Raw genomic sequence first — 20477 nt, 5'->3', positions numbered from 1 at the left:
GGGTGATCCCACGGGGGGAAGGTGGACGGGGGAGGGGGATCCCTCAGGGGGGAAGGGGGACGAGGGAGGTTGGTCCCACAGACGGCGCCGAGTGATCCCACAGGAGGGAAGGGGGACTTTGGTACGGAGATCCCACAGGAGGGAAGGGGGACGGTGGAGAGGGATTCCACAGGGGTGATTGGGGACGGGGATCACAAAATGGGAAAGGGGGAAGGATATCTCACGGGGGGAAGGGTGACGGGGCAGAGAGATCCCACAGGAGGAAGGGGGATGGGGGAGAGCGATCCCACAGGGGGAAGGGGGATGGGGGAGAGTGATCCCACAGGAGGTAAGGTGGACGGGGGACGGACAGTACGCAGTTAGGAAGGGGGAGAGAGATCCCACAGGATGAAGGGGGACGAGGGAGAGAGATCCCACAGGGGGGAAGGAGGACGGGAATCCCAAAATGGGGAAGGGGCAAAGGGAGGGGAATCCCACAGGGGGGAAGGGTGACGGGGCAGAGAGATCCCACAGGAGGATGGGTGACGGGGCAGAGAGATCCCAGAGGAGGAAGGGGGACGGGGGAGAGAGATCCCACAGGGGGGAAGGTGGACGGGGGAGGGGGATCCCTCGGGGGGAAGGGGGACGAGGGAGGTTGGTCCCACAGACGGCGCCGAGGGATCCCAGAGGAGGAAGGGGGATGGGGGAGGAAGATTTCACAGTCGGACGGGGGACGGGGGATGGAGATCCCACAGGAGGAAGGGGGACACGGGAGTCAGATCCCACACGGGGATGGGGATGGGGGAGAGGGATCCCACAGGGGGGAAGGGGGAGGCGGGAGGGAGAACCCACAGCGAGGAAGAGGGACGGGGGAGGGAGATCCCACAGGAGGAAGGGGGACGGGGGAGGGAGATCCCACAGGAGGAAGAGGGACGTGGGAGGGAGATCCCACAGGAGGAAGGGGGACACGGGAGGACGATCCCACATGAGGAAGTGGGCCACTGGAGTCAGATCCCACACGGGGATGGGGATGGGGGAGAGGGATCCCACAGGAGGAAGGGGGACGGGGGAGGAAGATCTCACAGTCTGAAAGGGGACGGTGGAGGGAGATCCCACAGGAGGAAGGGGGACATGGGAGGGCGATCCCACAGGAGGAAGGGGGACAGGGGAGTCAGATCCCACAGGGGGAAGGGGGACGAGGGAGAGGGATCCCACAGGGTGGAAGGTGGACGGGGGAGGGTGATCCCACGGGGGGAAGGTGGACGGGGGAGAGGGATCCCTCATAGGGTAAGGGGGACGAGGGAGGTTGGTCCCACAGACGGCGCCGAGGGATCCCACAGGAGGAAGGGGGATGGGGGAGGAAGATCTCACAGGGTGAAGGGGGACGGTGGAGAGGGATTCCAGAGGGGTGAAGGGGGACACAGGAGGGAGATCCCACAGGGGGGAATGGGGAGGCGGGAGGGAGAACCCACAGCAAGGAAGAGGGACGGGGGAGCAGGATCCCACAGGGGGAAGGGGGACGGTGGAGAGGGATTCCAGAGGGGTGAAGGGGGACACAGGAGGGAGATCCCACAGGGGGGAATGGGGAGGCGGGAGGGAGAACCCAGAGGGGGGAAGTGGGACGGGGGAGCAAGATCCCACAGGGGGAAGGGGTACAGTAGAGATGGATTCCACAGGGGTGATTGGGGACGGGGATCCCAAAATGGGGAAGGTTGAAGGGGGGGGGATCCCACAAGGGGGAAGGTGGACGGGGGAGAGGGATCCCACACGGGGAAGGGGGACGGGGCAGAGACATCCCACAGGTGGTTGGGGGAAGGGGACGATAGATCCCACAGGAGAATGGGGGACGGGGAAGAGAGATCCCACGGTAGGAAGAGGGATGTGGCAGAGAGATATCATAGGAGGAAGGGGGATAGGGGAGTCAGATCCCACAGGGGGAAGGGGGACGGGGGAGAGGGATCCCACAGGGGGGAAGGTAGACGGGGAACGGAGAGCCTGTAGGTGGGAAGGGGGAGAGAGATCCCACAGGAGGAAGGGGGACAGGGGAGTCAGATCCCACAGGGGGAAGGGGGACGAGGGAGAGGGATCCCACAGGGTGGAAGGTGGACGGGGGAGGGTGATCCCACGGGGGGAAGGTGGACGGGGGAGAGGGATCCCTCAGGGGGTAAGGGGGACGAGGGAGGTTGGTCCCACAGACGGCGCCGAGGGATCCCACAGGAGGAAGGGGGATGGGGGAGGAAGATCTCACAGGGTGAAGGGGGACGGTGGAGAGGGATTCCAGAGGGGTGAAGGGGGACACAGGAGGGAGATCCCACAGGGGGGAATGGGGAGGCGGGAGGGAGAACCCACAGCAAGGAAGAGGGACGGGGGAGCAGGATCCCACAGGGGGAAGGGGGACGGTGGAGAGGGATTCCAGAGGGGTGAAGGGGGACACAGGAGGGAGATCCCACAGGGGGGAATGGGGAGGCGGGAGGGAGAACCCAGAGGGGGGAAGTGGGACGGGGGAGCAAGATCCCACAGGGGGAAGGGGTACAGTAGAGATGGATTCCACAGGGGTGATTGGGGACGGGGATCACAAAAGGGGAAAGGGGGAAGGATATCTCACGGGGGGAAGGTGGATGGGGGAGGGGGATCCCACAGGGGGGAAGGATGACGGGGCAGAGAGAACCCACAGGAGGAAGGGGGACGGGGCAGAGAGATGCCACAGGAGAATGGGGGACGGGGAAGAGAGATTCCACGGTAGGAAGGGGGATCTGGCAGAGAGATCGCAGAGGAGGAAGGGGGATGGGGGAGAGGGATCCCACAGGGGGAAGGGGGATGGGGGAGAGTGATCCCACAGGGGGTAAGGTGGACGGGGGACGGAGAGTACGCAGTGAGGTAGGGGGAGAGAGATCCCACAGGAGGAAGGGGGACGAGAGAGAGAGATCCCACGGGGGGAAGGTGGACGGGTGAGGGGGATCCCACAGGTGGACGGGGGACGGGGCAGAGAGATCCCACAGGAGGAAGGGGGACGGGGGAGCGGAGATACCACAGGAGGAAGGGGGACGGGGGAGGGAGATCCCACAGGAGGAAGGGGGATGGGGAAGGGGGATCCCACAGGAGGAAGGGGGATGGGGGAGGGGAGATCCCACAGGAGGAAGGGGGACGGGGCAGAGAGATCCCACAGGAGGAACGGGGACATGGGAGGGAGATCCCACAGGAGGAAGGGGGACACGGGAATCAGATCCCACACGGTGAAGGGGGACGGTGGAGAGGGATCCCACAGGGGGGAAGTGGGAGGCGGGAGGGAGAACCCACATGGGGGAAGGGGGACGGGGGAGGCAAGATCCCACAATGGGAATGGGGACGGTGGAGAGGGATTCCACAAGGGTGAAGAGGGACACGGGAGGGGGATCCCACAGGGGGGAAGGGGGACGGGGCAGAGAGATCCCACAGGAGGATGGGGGACGGGGGAGGGAGATCCCACAGGAGGAAGGGGGATGTGGAAGAGAGATCCCACAGGTGGAAGGGAGATGGGGCAGAGAGATCCCACAGGTGGATGTGGGACGGGGATGAGAGATCCCACGGTCGGAATGGGAATGTGGCAGTGAGATCCCACAGGAGAGAAGGGGGAGGCAGGAGGGAGATCCCACAGGAGGAAGGGGGATGGGGTAGGAAGATCTCACAGTCGGAAGGGGGAGTCGGGAGAGGGATCCCACAGGGGGGAAGGTGGACGGGGGAGGGGGATCCCTCAGGGGGGAAGGGGGACGAGGGAGGTTGGTCCCACAGACGGCGCCGAGGGATCCCACAGCAGGAAGGGGGATGGGGGAGGAAGATCTCACAGGGTGAAGGGGGACGGTGGAGAGGGATTCCAGAGGGGTGAAGGGGGACGGTGGAGAGGGAGATCTCACCGTCGGAAGGGGGACGGGGGATGGAGATCCCACAGGAGGAAGGGGGACGTGGGAGGGCGATCCCACAGGAGAAAGGGGGACACTGGAGTCAGATCCCACACAGGGATGGGGACAGGGGAGTCAGATCCCACAGGGGGAAGGGGGACGGGGGAGGGTGATCCCACGGGGGGAAGGTGGACGGGGGAGGGGATCCCTCAGGGGGGAAGGGGGATGGGGGAGGAAGATCTCACAGGATGAAGGGGGACGGTGGAGAGGGATTCCAGAGGGGTGAAGGGGGACACAGGAGGGAGATCCCACAGGGGGGAATGGGGAGGCGGGAGGGAGAACCCAGAGGGGGGAAGTGGGACGGGGGAGCAAGATCCCACAGGGGGTAAGGTGGACGGGGGACGGAGAGTATGCAGGTGGGATGTGGCAGAGAGATCCCAGAGGAGGAAGGGGGACGGGGGAGAGAGATCCCACAGGGGGGAAGGTGGACGGGGGAGGGGGATCCCTCGGGGGGAAGGGGGACGAGGGAGGTTGGTCCCACAGACGGCGCCGAGGGATCCCAGAGGAGGAAGGGGGATGGGGGAGGAAGATTTCACAGGAGGAAGGGGGATGGGGGGGAGAGGTCCCACAGGCGGAAGGGGGATGGCGGTGAGAGATCCCACAGGTGGAAAGGGGATGGGGGAGAGAGATCCCACAGGAGGATGGGGATGGGAAGGGAGTTCCCACAAGAGGAAAGGATGAGGGAGAGAGATCCCACAGGAGGAAGGGGGATGGGGGAGAGAGATCCCACAGGAGGAAGGAGCATGGGGAAGTGAGATCCGACAGGAAGAGGGGGCAAAGGAGCTGAGGACTCACAGGAGGAAGGGGTTAGGAAAGAGAGGTCCCTCGGAAGGAAGGGGGATCGGGAAGAGAGATCCCACTAGAGGAAGGGGGATTGGGAACAGAGGCCCAACAGCAGGAAGCGGGATGCGGAAGAGAGATACCTCAGGATGAATGTGTATGGAAAAGACAAATCCCACAGGAGGAAGGGGGATGCGGCAGAGAGATCCCACAGGAGGAAGGGGTTAGGAAAGAGAGATCTCTCGGAAGGAAGGGGGATCGGGAAGCGAGATCCCACTAGAGGCAGGGAGATTGGGAACAGAGGCCCAACAGCAGGAAGCAGGATGCAGAAGAGAGATACCTCAGGATACCTCAGGAAAAGACAGATCCCAAAGGAGGAAGGGGGATGTGGAAGAGAGATCCCACAAAAGGAAGGGGGATTGGGGAGGGAGATCCCACAGGAGGAAGGGGGATGCTGAGGAGAGATCCAACAGCAGAAAGGGGGAGTGGAAACAGAGAGCCCAGAGAATGAATGGGGGATGGGAACGTGAGATCCCACAGGTGGTTTGCTACCCGTACCACGTGATGGTGAGGCTAGAAATAATGCAGCTAAATACGTGGCTGGGGGGATGGTACATGATGGAGGGGTTCATGTTTCTGGACAATTGGGCTTTTTCCAGGGGAGGTGAGACCAGTTCGAATTGGGCAGTTTGCACCTGAACTGGAGGGGAACTAACATCCTTATCGGTAGGCTAGCAAGTTCTGCTCTGGGGGTTTTAAACAAGGTTGCAGGGGGACGGGGCAGAGTTTTAGAGCAGATAGTGATGTGGAGGAGGATAATGGTCATGCGAGGACTGCCTGTTTCGACAGATATCAATGGTTTGTACGTGATAGAAATGTTCTCAGGTGCATCTATTTCAATGCAAGGAGTATTGTGTGTAAGGCAGATGAGTTTAGGGCGTGGATTGGCACATGGTGATCTCAACATTATTGCTATTAGTACGACTTGGTTTGCAAGAGGGGCAGGACTGGCAGCTTCATGTTCCGAGGTTATGTTGTTTCAGACGTGATAGAGGGGGAGGGATGAAAGGGGGAGGAGTGGCATTACTAGTCAGGGGAATCTCACAGCTGTGTGCAGACGGGACAGCCCGGAGGGCTCGTCTACAGAGGCCGTATGGGTGGAGCTGAGGAACGGGAAAGCTGTGACCACACTAATAGGGTATTATTATATACGGCCCAATCGGAGGAGCAAGTCTGTTGAGAGTTAGCACACCAATGTAAGAAACAGAAATTTGTAATCGTAGGGGATTTTAACTTCCCACATATTGACCTGGACTCCCACTCTGTGAAAGGGTTAGATGGCGTGGAGTTTGTCAAATGTGTTCAGGAAAGTTTTCTAAATCAATATATTGAGGTACCAACAAGAGAGGGTGCAGTACCTGATCTATTAGGGAATCAGACAGGTCAGGTGACAAAAGTATGTGTCAGCGAAAATTTTGGGTCCAGTGACCATAATGTCATTAGTTTCAAGATAATTATGGATAAGGATAGGACTGGTACACCAGTTAAGGTTCTGAATTGGAGAAGGGCCAATTTGGTGGAAATGAGAGAGGATCTGGGAAGAGTGGATTGGGATAAGTTGTTTTCTGGCAATGATGTATTCAGTAAGTGGAGTTACTGAACTGCGCTTACATCCTGAGTTTGCATGTTCCTGCCAGGATTAAAGGCAAAGTTAACAGGGATAGGGAACCTTGTTTTTCAAGGGATATTGGTGATCTGGTTAAGTAGGTGTTTAGCAGGTACAGGCAACAAGGAACAAATGAGATACTTGAAGAGTATAGTGAATTTAAGGGAATACTAAAGAAGGAAATCAGGAAGGCAAAAAGAAGACATGAGGTTGTGTTGGCAGATAATGTGAAGGTAAACCCGAATGGTTTCTACAAGTATATTAAGAGTAAAAGGATAGTAAAGGACAAAATTGGTCCCCTAGAAGATCAGAGTGGTTGTCTATGTGTGGAGCATCACGAGATGGGGAAGATCTTAAACAGTCTTTTGCGTCAGTGTCTACTTAGAAAACTGGCATAGTGGATATGGAATTAAAGGAAACAAACAGTAGTGTCATGGAACGCGGCCAGTGAGTGAGTGGGCCAGTGAAGGAGTGGAAATATGAGGCTTTGACTTGAGAGATTCTGGCAGTTTTGGCAATTGGACTGTGCAAATCAAGACAACGAAGATTTGAATAGCTCAGACTCAGCAGAAAGCAGCTGATTGACCAAGCAGTTTGAAAAGCTCGAACAAATAAATAGAGGGGTAGCTCAAGCTGAGTGGCCCGTGGAAAGCGGCCAGTGAGTGAGTGGAGATTTGAGGCTTTGACAGGTCTTTACAATGCCTGCTGAGACGGTGATGTGCCTCTCCTGTGAGATGAGGCAGTCTTGGGGGAAATCCCCTCTTCTGCAGAGTCACATCTGCCAGAAGTGTAAGCGCTGGGCGATCTGGAAGACCGTGTGAGGAATCTGGAGCAGCAGCTGGATGACCTTCGACTCATAAGGGAGAATGAGGCTGCCATAGATGAGAGCTACAGGGAGGTAGTCACACCTAGGCTGCCGGAAGCAGGTCGTTGGGTGACAGTCCGAGGGGGGAAAGCGAAGGAGAGTAGACAGGTAGTGCAGAGCACCCCTGTAGCCATTCCCATGAATAATAAGTTTACCGTCCTGGATACTGTTGGTGAGGACGACCGACCAGGTGTGAGCCACGGTGGCAGGGCCTCTGGCACTGAGTCTGACCCTGTGGTGCAGAAGGGTGGGACGGAGTGGAGGAGAGCTGTCGTCATTGGAGACTCTATAGTCAGGGGAGCAGAGAGGAGATTTTTTGGACGTGAGAAGGAAACACGCATGGTTTGTTGCCTCCCGGGTACCAGGGTCCGGGTTGTCTCTGACCGGGTGCATGACATCCTGGTACGAGAGGGAAAGCAACCAGAAGTCGTGATACATATTGGTACCAACGACATAGACAGGAAGAGGGATGAGGTCCTGAAGTGTGAGTTTCGGGAACTAGGCAGAAGGCCGAAGAAGAGGACCTCAAGGGTGGTGTTCTCAGGATTGTTGCCAGTACTACGTGATAGTGAGGGTAAGAATTGGATGAGATGGCAGTTGAATGCGTGGCTGAGGAGTTGCTGCAGGGGACGGGGTTTTAGATTTTTGGACAACTGGGATCTCTTCTGGGGAAGGTGGGACCTGTACAGATTGGCTGGGTTGCACCTGAACTCGAGGGGGAGCAATATCCTTGCTGGTAGGTTTGCTAGCATGTTTCGGGAGGGTTTAAACTAATTTGCAAGGGGGATGGGACCCAGAGCGATAGAGCAGTGAAGAAACTGCATGGAGTAAAGCCAGATCTGACACAGAGAGAGGCTTTGAGGAAAGGGCAGCAGAATAAATGGTATAAAGGCAGTAAGGTTGAAGGGCTAAAGTGCGTGTACTTCAATGCAAGAAGAATCAGGAACAAAAGTGATGAACTGAGAGCTTGGATACTTATATGGAATTATGATGTAGTGGCCATTACGGAGACTTGGCTGGCACCAGGACAGGAATGGATTCTCAATATTCCTGGATTTCAGTGCTTTCAAAGGGATAGAGAGGGGGGAATTGTATTGCAGCTACAGAAAGGGTGGGTAATATAGCAGGATCCTCTTTTGATTCAGTATGGGTGGAAGTCAGGTACAGGAAGCAAGCAGTTACTCTACCGGGGTATTCTACAGGCCCCCAGGTTGCAGTAGAGATACCGAGGAGCAGATTGGGAGGCAGATTTTGGAAAGGTGCAAAAATAACAGGGTTGTTATCATGGGTGACTTTAACTTCCCTAATATTGATTGGCAGTTGTTTAGTTCCAAGGGTTTAGATGGGGCAGAGTTTGTTAAGTGTGTCCTAGATGGATTCCTGTCTCAGTATGTTCACAAGCCGACGAGGGGTAATGCCATACCAGATCTAGTATTAGGTAACGAACCGGGTCAGGTCAGAGATCTGTCAGTGGGTGAGCATCTGGGGGACAGTGACCACCGCTCCCTGGCCTTTAGCATTATCATGAAAAAGGATAGAATCAGAGAGGACAGGACAATTTTTAATTGGGGAAGGGCAAATTATGAGGCTATAAGACTAGAACTTGCGGGTGTGAATTGGGATGATGGTTTTGCAGGGAAATGTACTATGAACATGTGGTCGATGTTTAAGGATCTCTTGCAGGATGTTAGGGATTAATTTGTCCAGCTGAGGAAGATAACGAATGGTACGGTGAAGAAACCATGGGTTACAAGTGAAGTGGAAAATCTAGTCAGGTGGAAGAAGGCAGCGTACACGAGGTTTAGGAAGCAAGGATCAGTTGGGTCTATTGAGGAATATAGGGTAGCAAGAAAGGAGTTTAAGAAGGGGCTGATAAGAGCAAGAAGGGGGCATGAGAAGGCCTTGGCGAGTAGGGTAAAGGAAAACCCCGAGGCATTCTTCAATTATGTGAGGAACAATAGGATGACAGGAATGATGGTAGGACCGATTAGAGATAAAAGTGGGAAGATGTGCCTGGAGGCTGTGGAAGTGAGCGAGGTTCTCAATGAATACTTCGCTTTGGTATTCACCAATGAAAGGGAACTTGATGACGGTGAGGACAATATGAGTGAGGTTGATGTTCTGGAGCATGTTGATATTAAAGGAGAGGAGGTGTTGGAGTTGTTAAAATACATTAGGACGGATAAGTCCCCGGGGCCTGCCGGAATATTCCCCAGGCTGCTCCACGAGGCAAGGGAAGAGATTGCTGAACCTCTGGCTAGGATCTTTATGTTCTCGTTGTCCAGGGGTATGGTACGGGAGAATTGGAGGGAGGCGAATGCTGTCCCCTTGTTCAAAAAAGGTAGTATGGATAGTCCAGGTAATTATAGATCAGTGAGCCTTACATCTGTGGTGGGAAAGCTGTTGAAAAGGATTCTTAGAGATAGGATCTATGGGCATTCAGAGAATCATGGTCTGATCGGGGACAGTCAGCATGGCTTTGTGAAGGGCAGATCGTGCCTAACAAGCCTGATAGAGTTTTTTGAGGAGGTGACCAGGCTTATAGATGAGGGTAGTGCAGTGGATGTGATCTATAAGGATTTTAGTAAGCATTTGACAAGGTTCCACACAGTAGGCTTATTCAGAAAGTCAGAAGGCATTGGATCCAAGGAAGTTTGGCCAGGTTGATTCAGAATTGGCTTGCCTGCAGAAGGCAGATGGTCATGGTGGAGGTAGAACAATCAGATTGGAGGGTTGTGGCTAGTGGAGTCCCGCAAGGATCTGTTCTGGGACCTCTTCTTTTTGTGATTTTTATTAACGACATGGATGTGGGGGTAGAAGGGTGGGTTGGCAAGTTTGCAGACAACACAAAGGTTGGTGGTGTTGTAGACAGTGTAGACGATTGTCGAAGATTGCAGAGAGACATTGATAGGATGCAGAAGTGGGCTGAGAAGTGGCAGATGGAGTTCAACCCAGAGAAGTGTGAGGTGGTACACTTTCGAAGGACAAACTCCAAGGCAAAGTACAAAGTAAATGGCAGGATAGTTGGTAGTGTGGAGGAGCAGAGAGATCAGGGGATACATGTCCACAGATCCCTGAAAGTTGCCTCACAGGTAGATCGGGTAGTTAAAAAAGTTTATGGGGTGTTAGCTTTCATAAGTCAAGGGATAGAGTTTTAGAGATGCGGTGTAATGATGCAGCTCTATAAAACTCTAGTTAGGCCACACTTGGAGTACTGTGTCCAGTTCTGGTCACCTCGCTATAGGAAGGATGTGGAAGCATTGCAAAGGGTACTGAGGACATTTATCAGGATGCTGCCTGGTTTAGAGAGTATGGATTATGATCAGAGATTAAGGGAGCCAGGGTTTACTCTTTGTAGAGAAGGAGGATGAGAGGAGACATGATTGAGGTGTGCAAGATATTAAGAGGAATAGACAGAGTGGACAGCCAGCGCTTCTTCTCCAGGGCACCACTGCTCAGTACAAGAGGACATGGGTAAGGGGAGGGAAGTTCAAAGAGGATATTAGAGAAAGGTTTTTCACTCAGAGAGTGGTTGGTGAGTGGAATGCACTGCCTGAGTCAGTGGTGGAGGCAGATACACTAGTGAAGATTAAGAGACAACTAGACAGGCATACGGAGGAATTTAAGGAGGGGGGTTATATGGCAGGCAGGTTTTGAGGGTCGGCACAACATTGTGGGCCGAAGGGCCTGTAATGTGCTGTACTATTCTATGCTTTATGGAACATATAGAGATTAAAGAGGAGGAGGTGCTTACTGCCTTACAGCAAATAAAGGTAAATAAATCCCCCAGGCCTGACATGATATTTTCTCGGACCTTGAGACAGACTAGTGTAGAAATTGCAGGGGTCGTGGCAGAAATAATTAAAATGTCCTTCGCCACAAGAGCGGTGCCGGAGGATTGGAGGGTAGCTCATGTTGTTCCGTTGTTTGAAAAAGTCTCCAAAAGTGCACCAGGTAATTACAGGCCAGTGAGCCTAACATCGGTGTTAGGTAAATTATTGGAAGGTGTTCTGAGAGATCGGATTTACAAGGAGTTGGATAAGCAAGGGCTGATTAAGGATAGTCAGCATGGCTTTGTTCATGGCAGATCGTGTTTAATGAATCCTGTAGAGTTTTTCGAGGAGGTTACCAAGAATGCACATGAAGGAATGGCTGTGGATGTTGTCTACATGAACTTTAGTAAGGCTTTTGACAAGATCCCACATGGGAGGTTAGTTCAGAAGGTTCAGACAGTAGGTATCCATGGAAAGGTTGTAGATTGGATTCCAAATTGGCTGTGTGTGAGAAGACAGAGAGTGGTCGTGGATCATTGCTTCTGAGACTGGAGGCCTGTGACTAGTGGTGTGTCTCAGGGATCTGTGCTGGGACCATTGTTGTTTGTTGTCTATATCAATGATCTAGATAATAGTGTGATAAATTGGATCAGCCAGTTTGCTGATGACACTAAGATTGGAGGGGTTGCGGACAGCGAGGAAGGCTTTCAAAGCTTGCAGAGGGATCTGCACCAACTGGCAACATAGGCCGGAAAATGGCAGATGGAAATGAATGCAGACAAGTGTGAGGTGTTCCATTTTGTAAGGACAACTGAAGGTAGGACATAGACAGTAAAGGGTAGGGCACTGAGGAATGCGCAGGAAGAAAGGGATCTGGGAGTTCAGATACATAATTCCCTGAAAGTGGCATCACTGGGAGACAGGGTTGTAAAGAATGCTTTTGGCATCCGGGCATTCATAAATCAAAGTTGAGTATAGGAGTTGGAAAGTTATGGTGAGGTTGTACAAGACATTGGTGAAGCCAAATTTGGAGTATTGTGTGCAATTCTGGTCACTGAACTATAGGACCGATATCGGTAAGACTGAAAGTGTGCAGAAAAGATCTGCGAGGATGTTGCCGGCTCTTCAGGAGTTGAGTTACAAGGAAGGATTGAACAGGTTAAGACTTTATTCGGAGCGCAGAAGAATGAGGGGAGATTTGATAGAAGTTTACACAATTACGAGGGGAATAGACAGGGTAGATGCGAATGGGCTCTTTCCACACAGATTAGGAGAGATAACTTACAAAAGGACTTTGCTTCAGGGTGAAAGGGGAAAGGTTTAGGGGGAACGTCCTCACTCAGAGAGTTGGGAGAATGCGGAACGAGCTGCCATCTGATGTGGAAAATGCGGACACAGAATAAATCTGATAGATGCACGGATGGGAGAGGTCTGGAGGGCGATGGACTGGGTGCAGGTCAATGGGACTAGCGGAATAAAGTTTTGGCACAGAGCAGAAGGGCCGAATGGCTTGTTTTCTATGCTGTAGTGTTCTATGATTTTACGATTCTATGAAGGAATATGGGGAGGTCAGTTGCCACAGGAAGAAGGGGGATGGGAAGAGAGATCCCACAGGAGGAAGGGGGATGGGGGAGAGAGATCCCACAGGAGGAAGGGGGATGGGGCAGAGAGATCCCACAGGAGGAAGGGGGATGGGGGAGAGAGGTCCCACAGGCGGAAGGGGGATGGAGAAGTGAGATCCCACAAGCGGAAGGCGGATGTGGAAGTGAGATCCCACAGGAGGAAGGGGGATGGGGCAGAGAGATCCGACAGGAGTTAAGGGGATGGGGAAGATAGATCCCACAGGAGGAAAGCGGAATGGGAAGGGATACCACTGGAGGGAAGGGAATGGGGAAGAGAGAACCTTCAGGAGGAAGGGGGATGGGGAAGAGAGATCTGACAGGAGGAAGGGGGATGTGGAAGATAGATCCCACAGGATGAAATGTGAATGGGAAGGGATACCACTGGAGGGAAGGGGATGGGGAAGAGAGAACCTAGAGGTGGAAGGGGGATGGGGAAGAGAGAACCCATAGGAGGATGGGGGATGGGGAAAAGAGATCTGAGAGGAGGAAGGGGGATGAGGCAGAGATATCCCACAGGAGGAAGGGGGATTGAAAGAGAGATCCGAAAGGAGGAAGGGGAATTTTTGTACGCGTGTGTTGGGTCTGAACAGAGACCCAGAGGAGATGCGGCCTCGCTCTCTGTGTATCTGGTAGTGAGCAAAGTCACAAACAGGAAAGGGCAGGGGAGGGCAATCTGACAATGGTATTTCTTTCCTTCTCACTGGGACAGTCTGCAGACGGCCTTTTGTCCCTCACCGGGAAGGGGGTGTGAATCTTTGACCCATCTGCTGCAGTCAGTGTCGGTCTGGGTGTCAGTAACAGTGAGAAGGAACATTGTCAACGGACGTGTCACAGGCAGCAGGAAACACGGCCATTCCTGTGATTTACTACCATTAAACCAATGGTCGTTGTTCACTGATCTGATGAAGTCTCCAACATCCCTTCACAAGGAACCACAGAACCCTCCTGTCCTTGGGGAATTGCTGACCGATCCCCTGGGCATTTGTCACAATTCTTCACAATCTGATTTAACACAGTTTAACCCAAATCTCTTTACATTGAAATGACACAATAGAACAGTTTCACAGTTCCGAGTGAGAGATAAATCAAGTTACCTCAACTCCTGACACTTGTGCAGCCCGGGTCCCAGCCGCTGGATTCCCTCACACTGAATGTGGCAGTTCCCCAGGTCGAGGTGTTTTATTGTATCACAGAGTCCGATGACATGAGACAGGACCGCGCAGTCAATCGGGGTCAGTGTCATTCCACGGAATGAAAGTGTTTCCACAGATCCCAGTGTTTCCTGAGCCAGTCCACGATTCTGAGACTCAAACAGGTAGTGCAATGTGTTCAGGAGGCTCCTTTTACCAGCTTCACTCCCTGTGTTTCCAATCTGACGTTTAACCTCCTCCTTCACCCAGTCAATCACCCGGCAGGTTGTTTCATGAGGAAATGGACCCAGAAACTCCACCAGGCCCCGAGCTGTCATTGGGGAGGAAAGACCAGCAACAAAACGGAGAAATACCTCAAATCGCCCATCTGTCATGTTGTGGGTTTCAGTGAGGAATTTCAGGATATCCCCGGGATGTGGATTCAGGAATTGTGCGACTGCAGCTACAAACTCTTGGATGGTGAGGTGTGGGAATGTGTACACCACGCTTTGGGCAGAATCCTCTCTCTCCAAAAGCTCCATCAGGAACCCGGACAGGAACTGGGAAGGCTGAAGATTGTACTTGATCAAATCTCCATCTGTAAACACAATCTTCTTCTCGGACACTCCTCTGAAGGCCATTTGACCAACCCTGAGTAACACATCACGGGGTCTCTCAATCTCACGGCCGTGGTTTTTCAGGATGTTGTAAATATAGTAGGAGTACTGTTGGGTGATGGTCTTGGGAACTCGCTGTGGGTCCCTGACTCTTTGTGTGAAGAAGGGGCGCAGTGTCAGAGCGAGGATCCAGCAGTAGGAGGGGTTGTAGGTCATGGTGTACAGGATCTCGTTCTCCTTCACATAATTGAAAACAGCTTCCGCCACCGTCTGATGTTCAAAATGTCTGATGAAATATTCCTTCCGTTCCTCATCAACAAATCCCAGGATTTCAGCCCGGACACTGATATCCGCCTTTTCCAATAAATGTAACGCAGTGGGGCGGGTGGTCACCAGCACTGAACACCCTGGGAGCAGCTTGCCCTGGATTAAACTGTACACAATGTCAGACACTTCACACCTCCACTCGGGATCTGGGCACTGGTGCTTTGGTTCTGTATCTCTCCGACTGTCCGCAAAATCGATTTTGTGTTTGAATTCATCCAAACCATCGAATATAAACAGTAATCCTTCTGGATTCTTCCACACCTCTCTCAAGAAATTCCCAAAGTAAGAATACTGATCCACAATCAGTTCCTTCAGGTTTATTCGACTGTCAATACTGTTTAAATCTCGGAATTTGAAACTGAAGACAAACTGGAACTGTTGGTATATTTTCCCCATGGCCCAGTCATAAACAATCTTTTGTACCATCGTTGTTTTCCCGATCCCCGGGACTCCGGCCACTGCTGCTGAACTCCCAGATTTGGATTTACTCCGGGAAAAGCTGCTCTGGAATAACTGATCAGTACGGATTTTTTCCAGCTGACTGCGGAGTTGTTTCTCTCTATAATGCTCATGGTCTCTGCCTCTTGCCAGCAGCTCATGTTCCACCAGTGTCCGATCTCGAACAGTAGAAATGACCGTGAGCTCAGCGTATCGATCAGCCAGCTGGAAAACCTTCACCTTCTCCGTCATCAGGATCGTGTTCACTCTCAGTGTTTCAGTTCGTGTCCGCAGAGTCTCCTTGTGTTTCTGTTGGACATCTTCCATGGGAACAGAGAACATATTCAAAACGTTAAATGGCTTATCTGACAAAGAACTTTATAATGGTATTTCAGCATTCAGTGTTTGAGATTACATGAATAAATTCAATGCTTCCATGGATATTAGAACAGAAAGTAAAATTCTGTTCGCAGACACGGAATTGACAGCAATGGATGTCCCTGAAATTGTCCAATCCTCATGTTCTGGTTCTAGTTATTTGTGAAGGTGAACATTCCCCTGATTGCACTTTCTGTGGATGCTTAAACAAGCATCACTCCCCACTAACATCTTAACTATGTTCTACAGAGGCGTGGTTGAGAGTGTGCTGACCTTTTGCATCACAACCTGGTACTCCAGCTGCAATGCTGCCGACAAAAAAGCCTTACAGGGGGTGGTTAGGGGAGCAGAGAAGGTTATTGGGGTATCCCTACCTTCTTCCAAGACCTCTTTCAACGTCGATGCCTCCATTAGACACGGTACATAATTAGAAACCCCTCACACCCTCTCCATGAACTGTTTGTTCTTCTGCCATCAGGTAAACGTTACAGGAGCATCAAAACTAAAACCACAAGGCTACTAAACAGCTTCCTCCCACAGGCAGTCAGACTGCTAAATAGCTGCTCTATCTGACTCTGCTTTGGACACTTTTAACTTGCATCGGACACTTATAACTTGATTTAAAGCGACATGTGGCTGTTGTGTTTTATTATTTATTGTTGTGTTTATTATTTAGTGTTGCGTTTGTTATGTTATGATTGCACTGCTCCTGGGAACCGCTGTCTCATTCTGTCCTTCAGAGCTGATGGACGGTTGGAACGACAATAAATTTTTAGAATCTTGAATATCCTATTGCATTCCTGACTGCACCTCCCGTTACAACAACATTTCACTATATTTAAAGCATTGTTTGACTCATTAACAGACGATGTTAATGTTGATCTGGTGTGGAACTATGGAGAGCAGGACACTGTGCAAGGCTGCACACTGGGGGTCACAGGTGTCCACTGCTCTTGCATCAAAACAGGAGCAGAATACGCGGGAAGTACTCAAGTCGGACAGCGTCTGGGGGAGAATCACAGTGAAGTTGTGGATCGATAACCCATCGGAATGACAGGAATGAAAATGGGTAGTTTTCAATCGCAGTGATGGAGGATTGGTGGAAAGATGGAATCTCTGTTAATGGAAGAAGCCACAAGGGTCTGTCTCAGTGATGTACGTCGTGTCTGTGGGAAAGGGTGGTGAAGTCTTGGCAACTGCTACTCATCAGTCTTGCTGTGGCGGTGTGGGGCGCTGTCTTAGGAGGCCTCTGTCTGTCAGAGTCGACCATGGATGTCCTGCCCCTGCAAGCCGGGACACTCCGATATGGAGAGGAAGCTTCTGCCGATGTAGCAAGCTCCCTCTCTCCATGCATCTGATGTACACAAAGGATCGGCATAGACTGACACAGCTTGGCACCAGAGGTGTCGCAGGAGATGCTAGTCTGCGTTGAACACCATTTAACACTGACTCAGGGACTCCAGCTCGAGGCTTTTCCCACTGGGTTTACTCCCAAACTCTTCCCCATGAGGGGTACAGTTGCAAAGCAGTGGAGTTTTGAGATCAGATTTTTCTTGTTCCTGGGTGAGCTGCCAATCACAGCCGACAAGCCCCATCTGCCCAAAGTGACTGGTTGTAAGGCACCAATAACTCACTTCTGCCCCTTCTGCTGTCAGAAGAAACGCTTCCACCGGGATTAGTGGCTAAACCGCACGTGAAGGCCAAGAGCTGGACAGAGGCTACTCGCCACTGGGAGCATTTAATAGGTCGTGGCAGCTCATCCACACTGTCACCCCCCCTCCCCCCCCCCCCGGTTATAACAATCTTAAGCAACCGAGGGGCGATGTATTATTGACAACGAATCGGTAAATTGGTTTATTATTGTGACATGCACCACTTTAAAATGGAAAACTTTTCTGCATGCGATCCAAATAGATCATTACATCACATCGGTGCAATGAGGTTGTACCCTTTTCAGGTTTAGAACGTCAACCTGAGGACCAGATCTATCTTTATCCATGATCAAGTTGAAACTAATGACGTTATGATCACTGGAACGAAACTGTTCCCCTGCACACACTTCCGTCATCTGCCCTAACTTATTTCCTAATAGGAGATCTAATATTGCATCCTCCCTAGTTGGTACATCTATATATTTATTCAGTAAACTTTCCTGAACACATTTTACAAACTCTAACCCATCAAGACGTTTAACAGTATGGGTGTCCCAATCAATGTGTTGAAAATTAAAATCCTCTACAATCACAAATTTCTTTCTCCTGCAGTTCTCTGTTATCTCTTTGCAGATTTGCTCCTCCAATTCTCGCTGACTATTGGGTGGTCCATAATACAACCCTATTAATGTTATCAGACCTTCCTGTTTCTCAGCTCCACCCATATGGCCTCAGTAGACAATCCATCTAATCTGTCCTGCCGAAGCACTGCTGTGATATTTTCCCTATCAAAGCCACCACCCACCCTTCATCCCTCTGTCTCTATCATGTCTGAAACATCAGAACCCTGGAACACTGAGCTGCCAGTCCTGCCCCTCCTGTAGCCAAGTTTCAGTAATGGCTATGATGTCATAATTCCATGTGTCAATCCAGGCCCTCAGCTCGTCTGCCTTTCCCACAATAATCCTCGCATTGAAATAGACACACGTCAGAGGATTATTACCACCACACACAACCTTGCTATTTGTGACTTTGCATGAACTAACAACAACATTTATTTTTACCCCCGTTCCACTATCTACTCTGGCACTCTGATTCCCATCTAGTTTAAACCCTCCCCAATAAAACTAGCAAACTTCCCTGCAAGTATATTGGCGCCCTTGTAGTTCAGGTGTAACCCGTCACTCTTGTACAGGTCCCCCCTGCCCCTGAAGAGGTCCCGATGATCTAGAAATCTGAAACCCTGCCCCCTACACCAGTTTCTCAGCCACGTGTTCGTCTGCCAGAGCATCGCACTCTTACCCTCACTGGCACGTGGCACAGGCAGCAATCCGGAGATTACTACCCTCTATCTCCTGTTTTTCAACTTCCTACCAAGCTCTCTGTCCTCACTCTTCAGGACATCCTGACTCTTTCTACCTATGTCGTTGGTACCGATGTGTACCACGACATCTGGCTGATCACCCTCCCACCTCAGAATGGTGTGCAGGCGATCAGGGACATCCCGGACCATGGCAGCCGGGAGGCAACAAACCATCCGGGAGTCTCTGTCACAACCACAGTATCTCCTGTCTGTACCCCTGACTCTGGAGTCCCCTATCACTACCGCTCTCCTCTTCCTCCTCCCTCCGTTCTGCACTGCAGAACCAGACTCAGTGCCAGAGATCTGGCTGCCGCAGCTTGTCCCAGGTAAGCCATCCTCCCCCCGCCGCCCCCCAACAGTATCCAAATTGGTATACCTATTTTGGAGGGGAATGGCCACATAAGAACCCTGCATTAACTGCCCTTTCCCTTTCACTCGCCTGACGGTAACCCAATTAACTGTGCCCTGTTTCTTAGGTGTAACTACCTCCTGGAAGCTACTATCTATAATCTGCTCAGTCTCCCGAATGATCCGGAGGACATCCAGCTCCTGCTCCAGTTCCCTAACGCGGTCTGTTAGGAGCTGCAGCTGGATGCACTTCTTGCAGGTATCGTTGTCAGGGACACCGGAGGTCTCCCTGACTTTCCACATCCTGCAAGAGGAGAATTCCAACATCCTGCCTGGCATATTCTCTGGTCTGATCAAAAAAAAAGAAAAACAGGAAAACAGAAAAACAGGTGGTTGAGATGGTTGGATGTTTGGGATGGGCCTCTAAATGCTAAGGATCATTCTGGACCCAAGTCTCACCAACCACAAACTGTTCCAGCCGCTACCATCTGGGAAATGGTACCATAGCGTTAAAACGAGGACCAACAGGCTCCGTGACAGCTTCTTCCACCAGACCATCAGACTGATTAGTTCACGCTGATACAATTCTGTTTCCACAATTGTATACATAAATACAGACTCACTGCACACACTTTACTGTAATCGTGCTGCTGGTGCAGAAAAACAATTTTCACTACATGTGTCCATGATATTAACCCTGATCCTGAAAATTTTTATCTGGCTGTTGTCACATTTTTTTAGATCTGATATTCATCATCCTCATACTGTCCTCGTTCATATCAATCTGAGTGCGCTCCAGTGCACATGGTGTTTTCCAGAAATTGCTATTTAAGTTATTACTTTTTTGCCTATTTTCCAGATCTGTTTCAGAGCAACATATTTTACCAAAAGTATACATCAATATGGGCACAGTGAGTGTTTACTACCTTCGTTATATTTTTATTGTTCAGCTCTGTTTGGCAGATTTTCTTGATCCTTGATGTAAATTCAAAGTTTGTTCAGCCCAGCAGTAAATGCAGATTTTCTTCAGCCTTGAAGTAAATTTTGTTGGAAGGTTTTCCTTTATCACACGATGATCTATTTTCTTTGCTTATTGATATCCTAAATATCCGTTTCATATTCTGTTGCATTGCATCCCGATGCTCTGTTTGATATTCTACCGGCTCTATTGCACCTTTCTTTATGTTTAATCATGTTCTGTACTTTCCTAGTCTAAAGGTCATGCTTATATATTTGGAAATTAGTTCCATTATTTGAATTGTTTGTTTCAGCTTTATTGATGCAAGAGCAAATAATTTCAAATCATCAATGTATAGCTGTGTCAAGGTATAATTCGTATTTTCTTCTGATTAGATACCTGATTTTTATCTGTTTCAGTAAATTATGAGTGGGCTTGAAGTTAGACAAAACCACAGTGGGCTTAGTGAGTCGTTCTGGAAAATCCCTCCATTTATTTTGATAGTGGTCGTTGTTCCACTGTGGTTGTTACTAGGACGATTATTTTACGCGAATGCTTCATCAGTTGTAAAAATTTCACGAGTATTGTATGAATTTTATATATATTTGGAACTTCTCTTAAACACACAAGGAACAGAAACAGATGT

General features: G+C 51.1%; 1 protein-coding gene across 1 annotated transcript in view; it reads right to left on the bottom strand.

The window, feature by feature from the left end:
- Positions 1–20477, bottom strand: part of LOC132389546 (NACHT, LRR and PYD domains-containing protein 3-like) — a 35263-nt gene that overhangs the window by 11898 nt on the left and 2888 nt on the right. Inside the window, exon 3 of the mRNA XM_059962017.1 lies at positions 13715–15452. Within this exon, the coding sequence (XP_059818000.1) occupies positions 13715–15452 (1738 nt within the window). The remainder of the gene's footprint in view (positions 1–13714; positions 15453–20477) is intronic.

This window comes from Hypanus sabinus, unplaced genomic scaffold (genome assembly GCF_030144855.1).
Source record: "Hypanus sabinus isolate sHypSab1 unplaced genomic scaffold, sHypSab1.hap1 scaffold_597, whole genome shotgun sequence".
In the NCBI taxonomy this organism is placed as follows: domain Eukaryota; kingdom Metazoa; phylum Chordata; class Chondrichthyes; order Myliobatiformes; family Dasyatidae; genus Hypanus; species Hypanus sabinus.
Note: the sequence above shows the minus strand (reverse complement) of the source record. Positions and strands in the feature narration are given on the sequence as shown.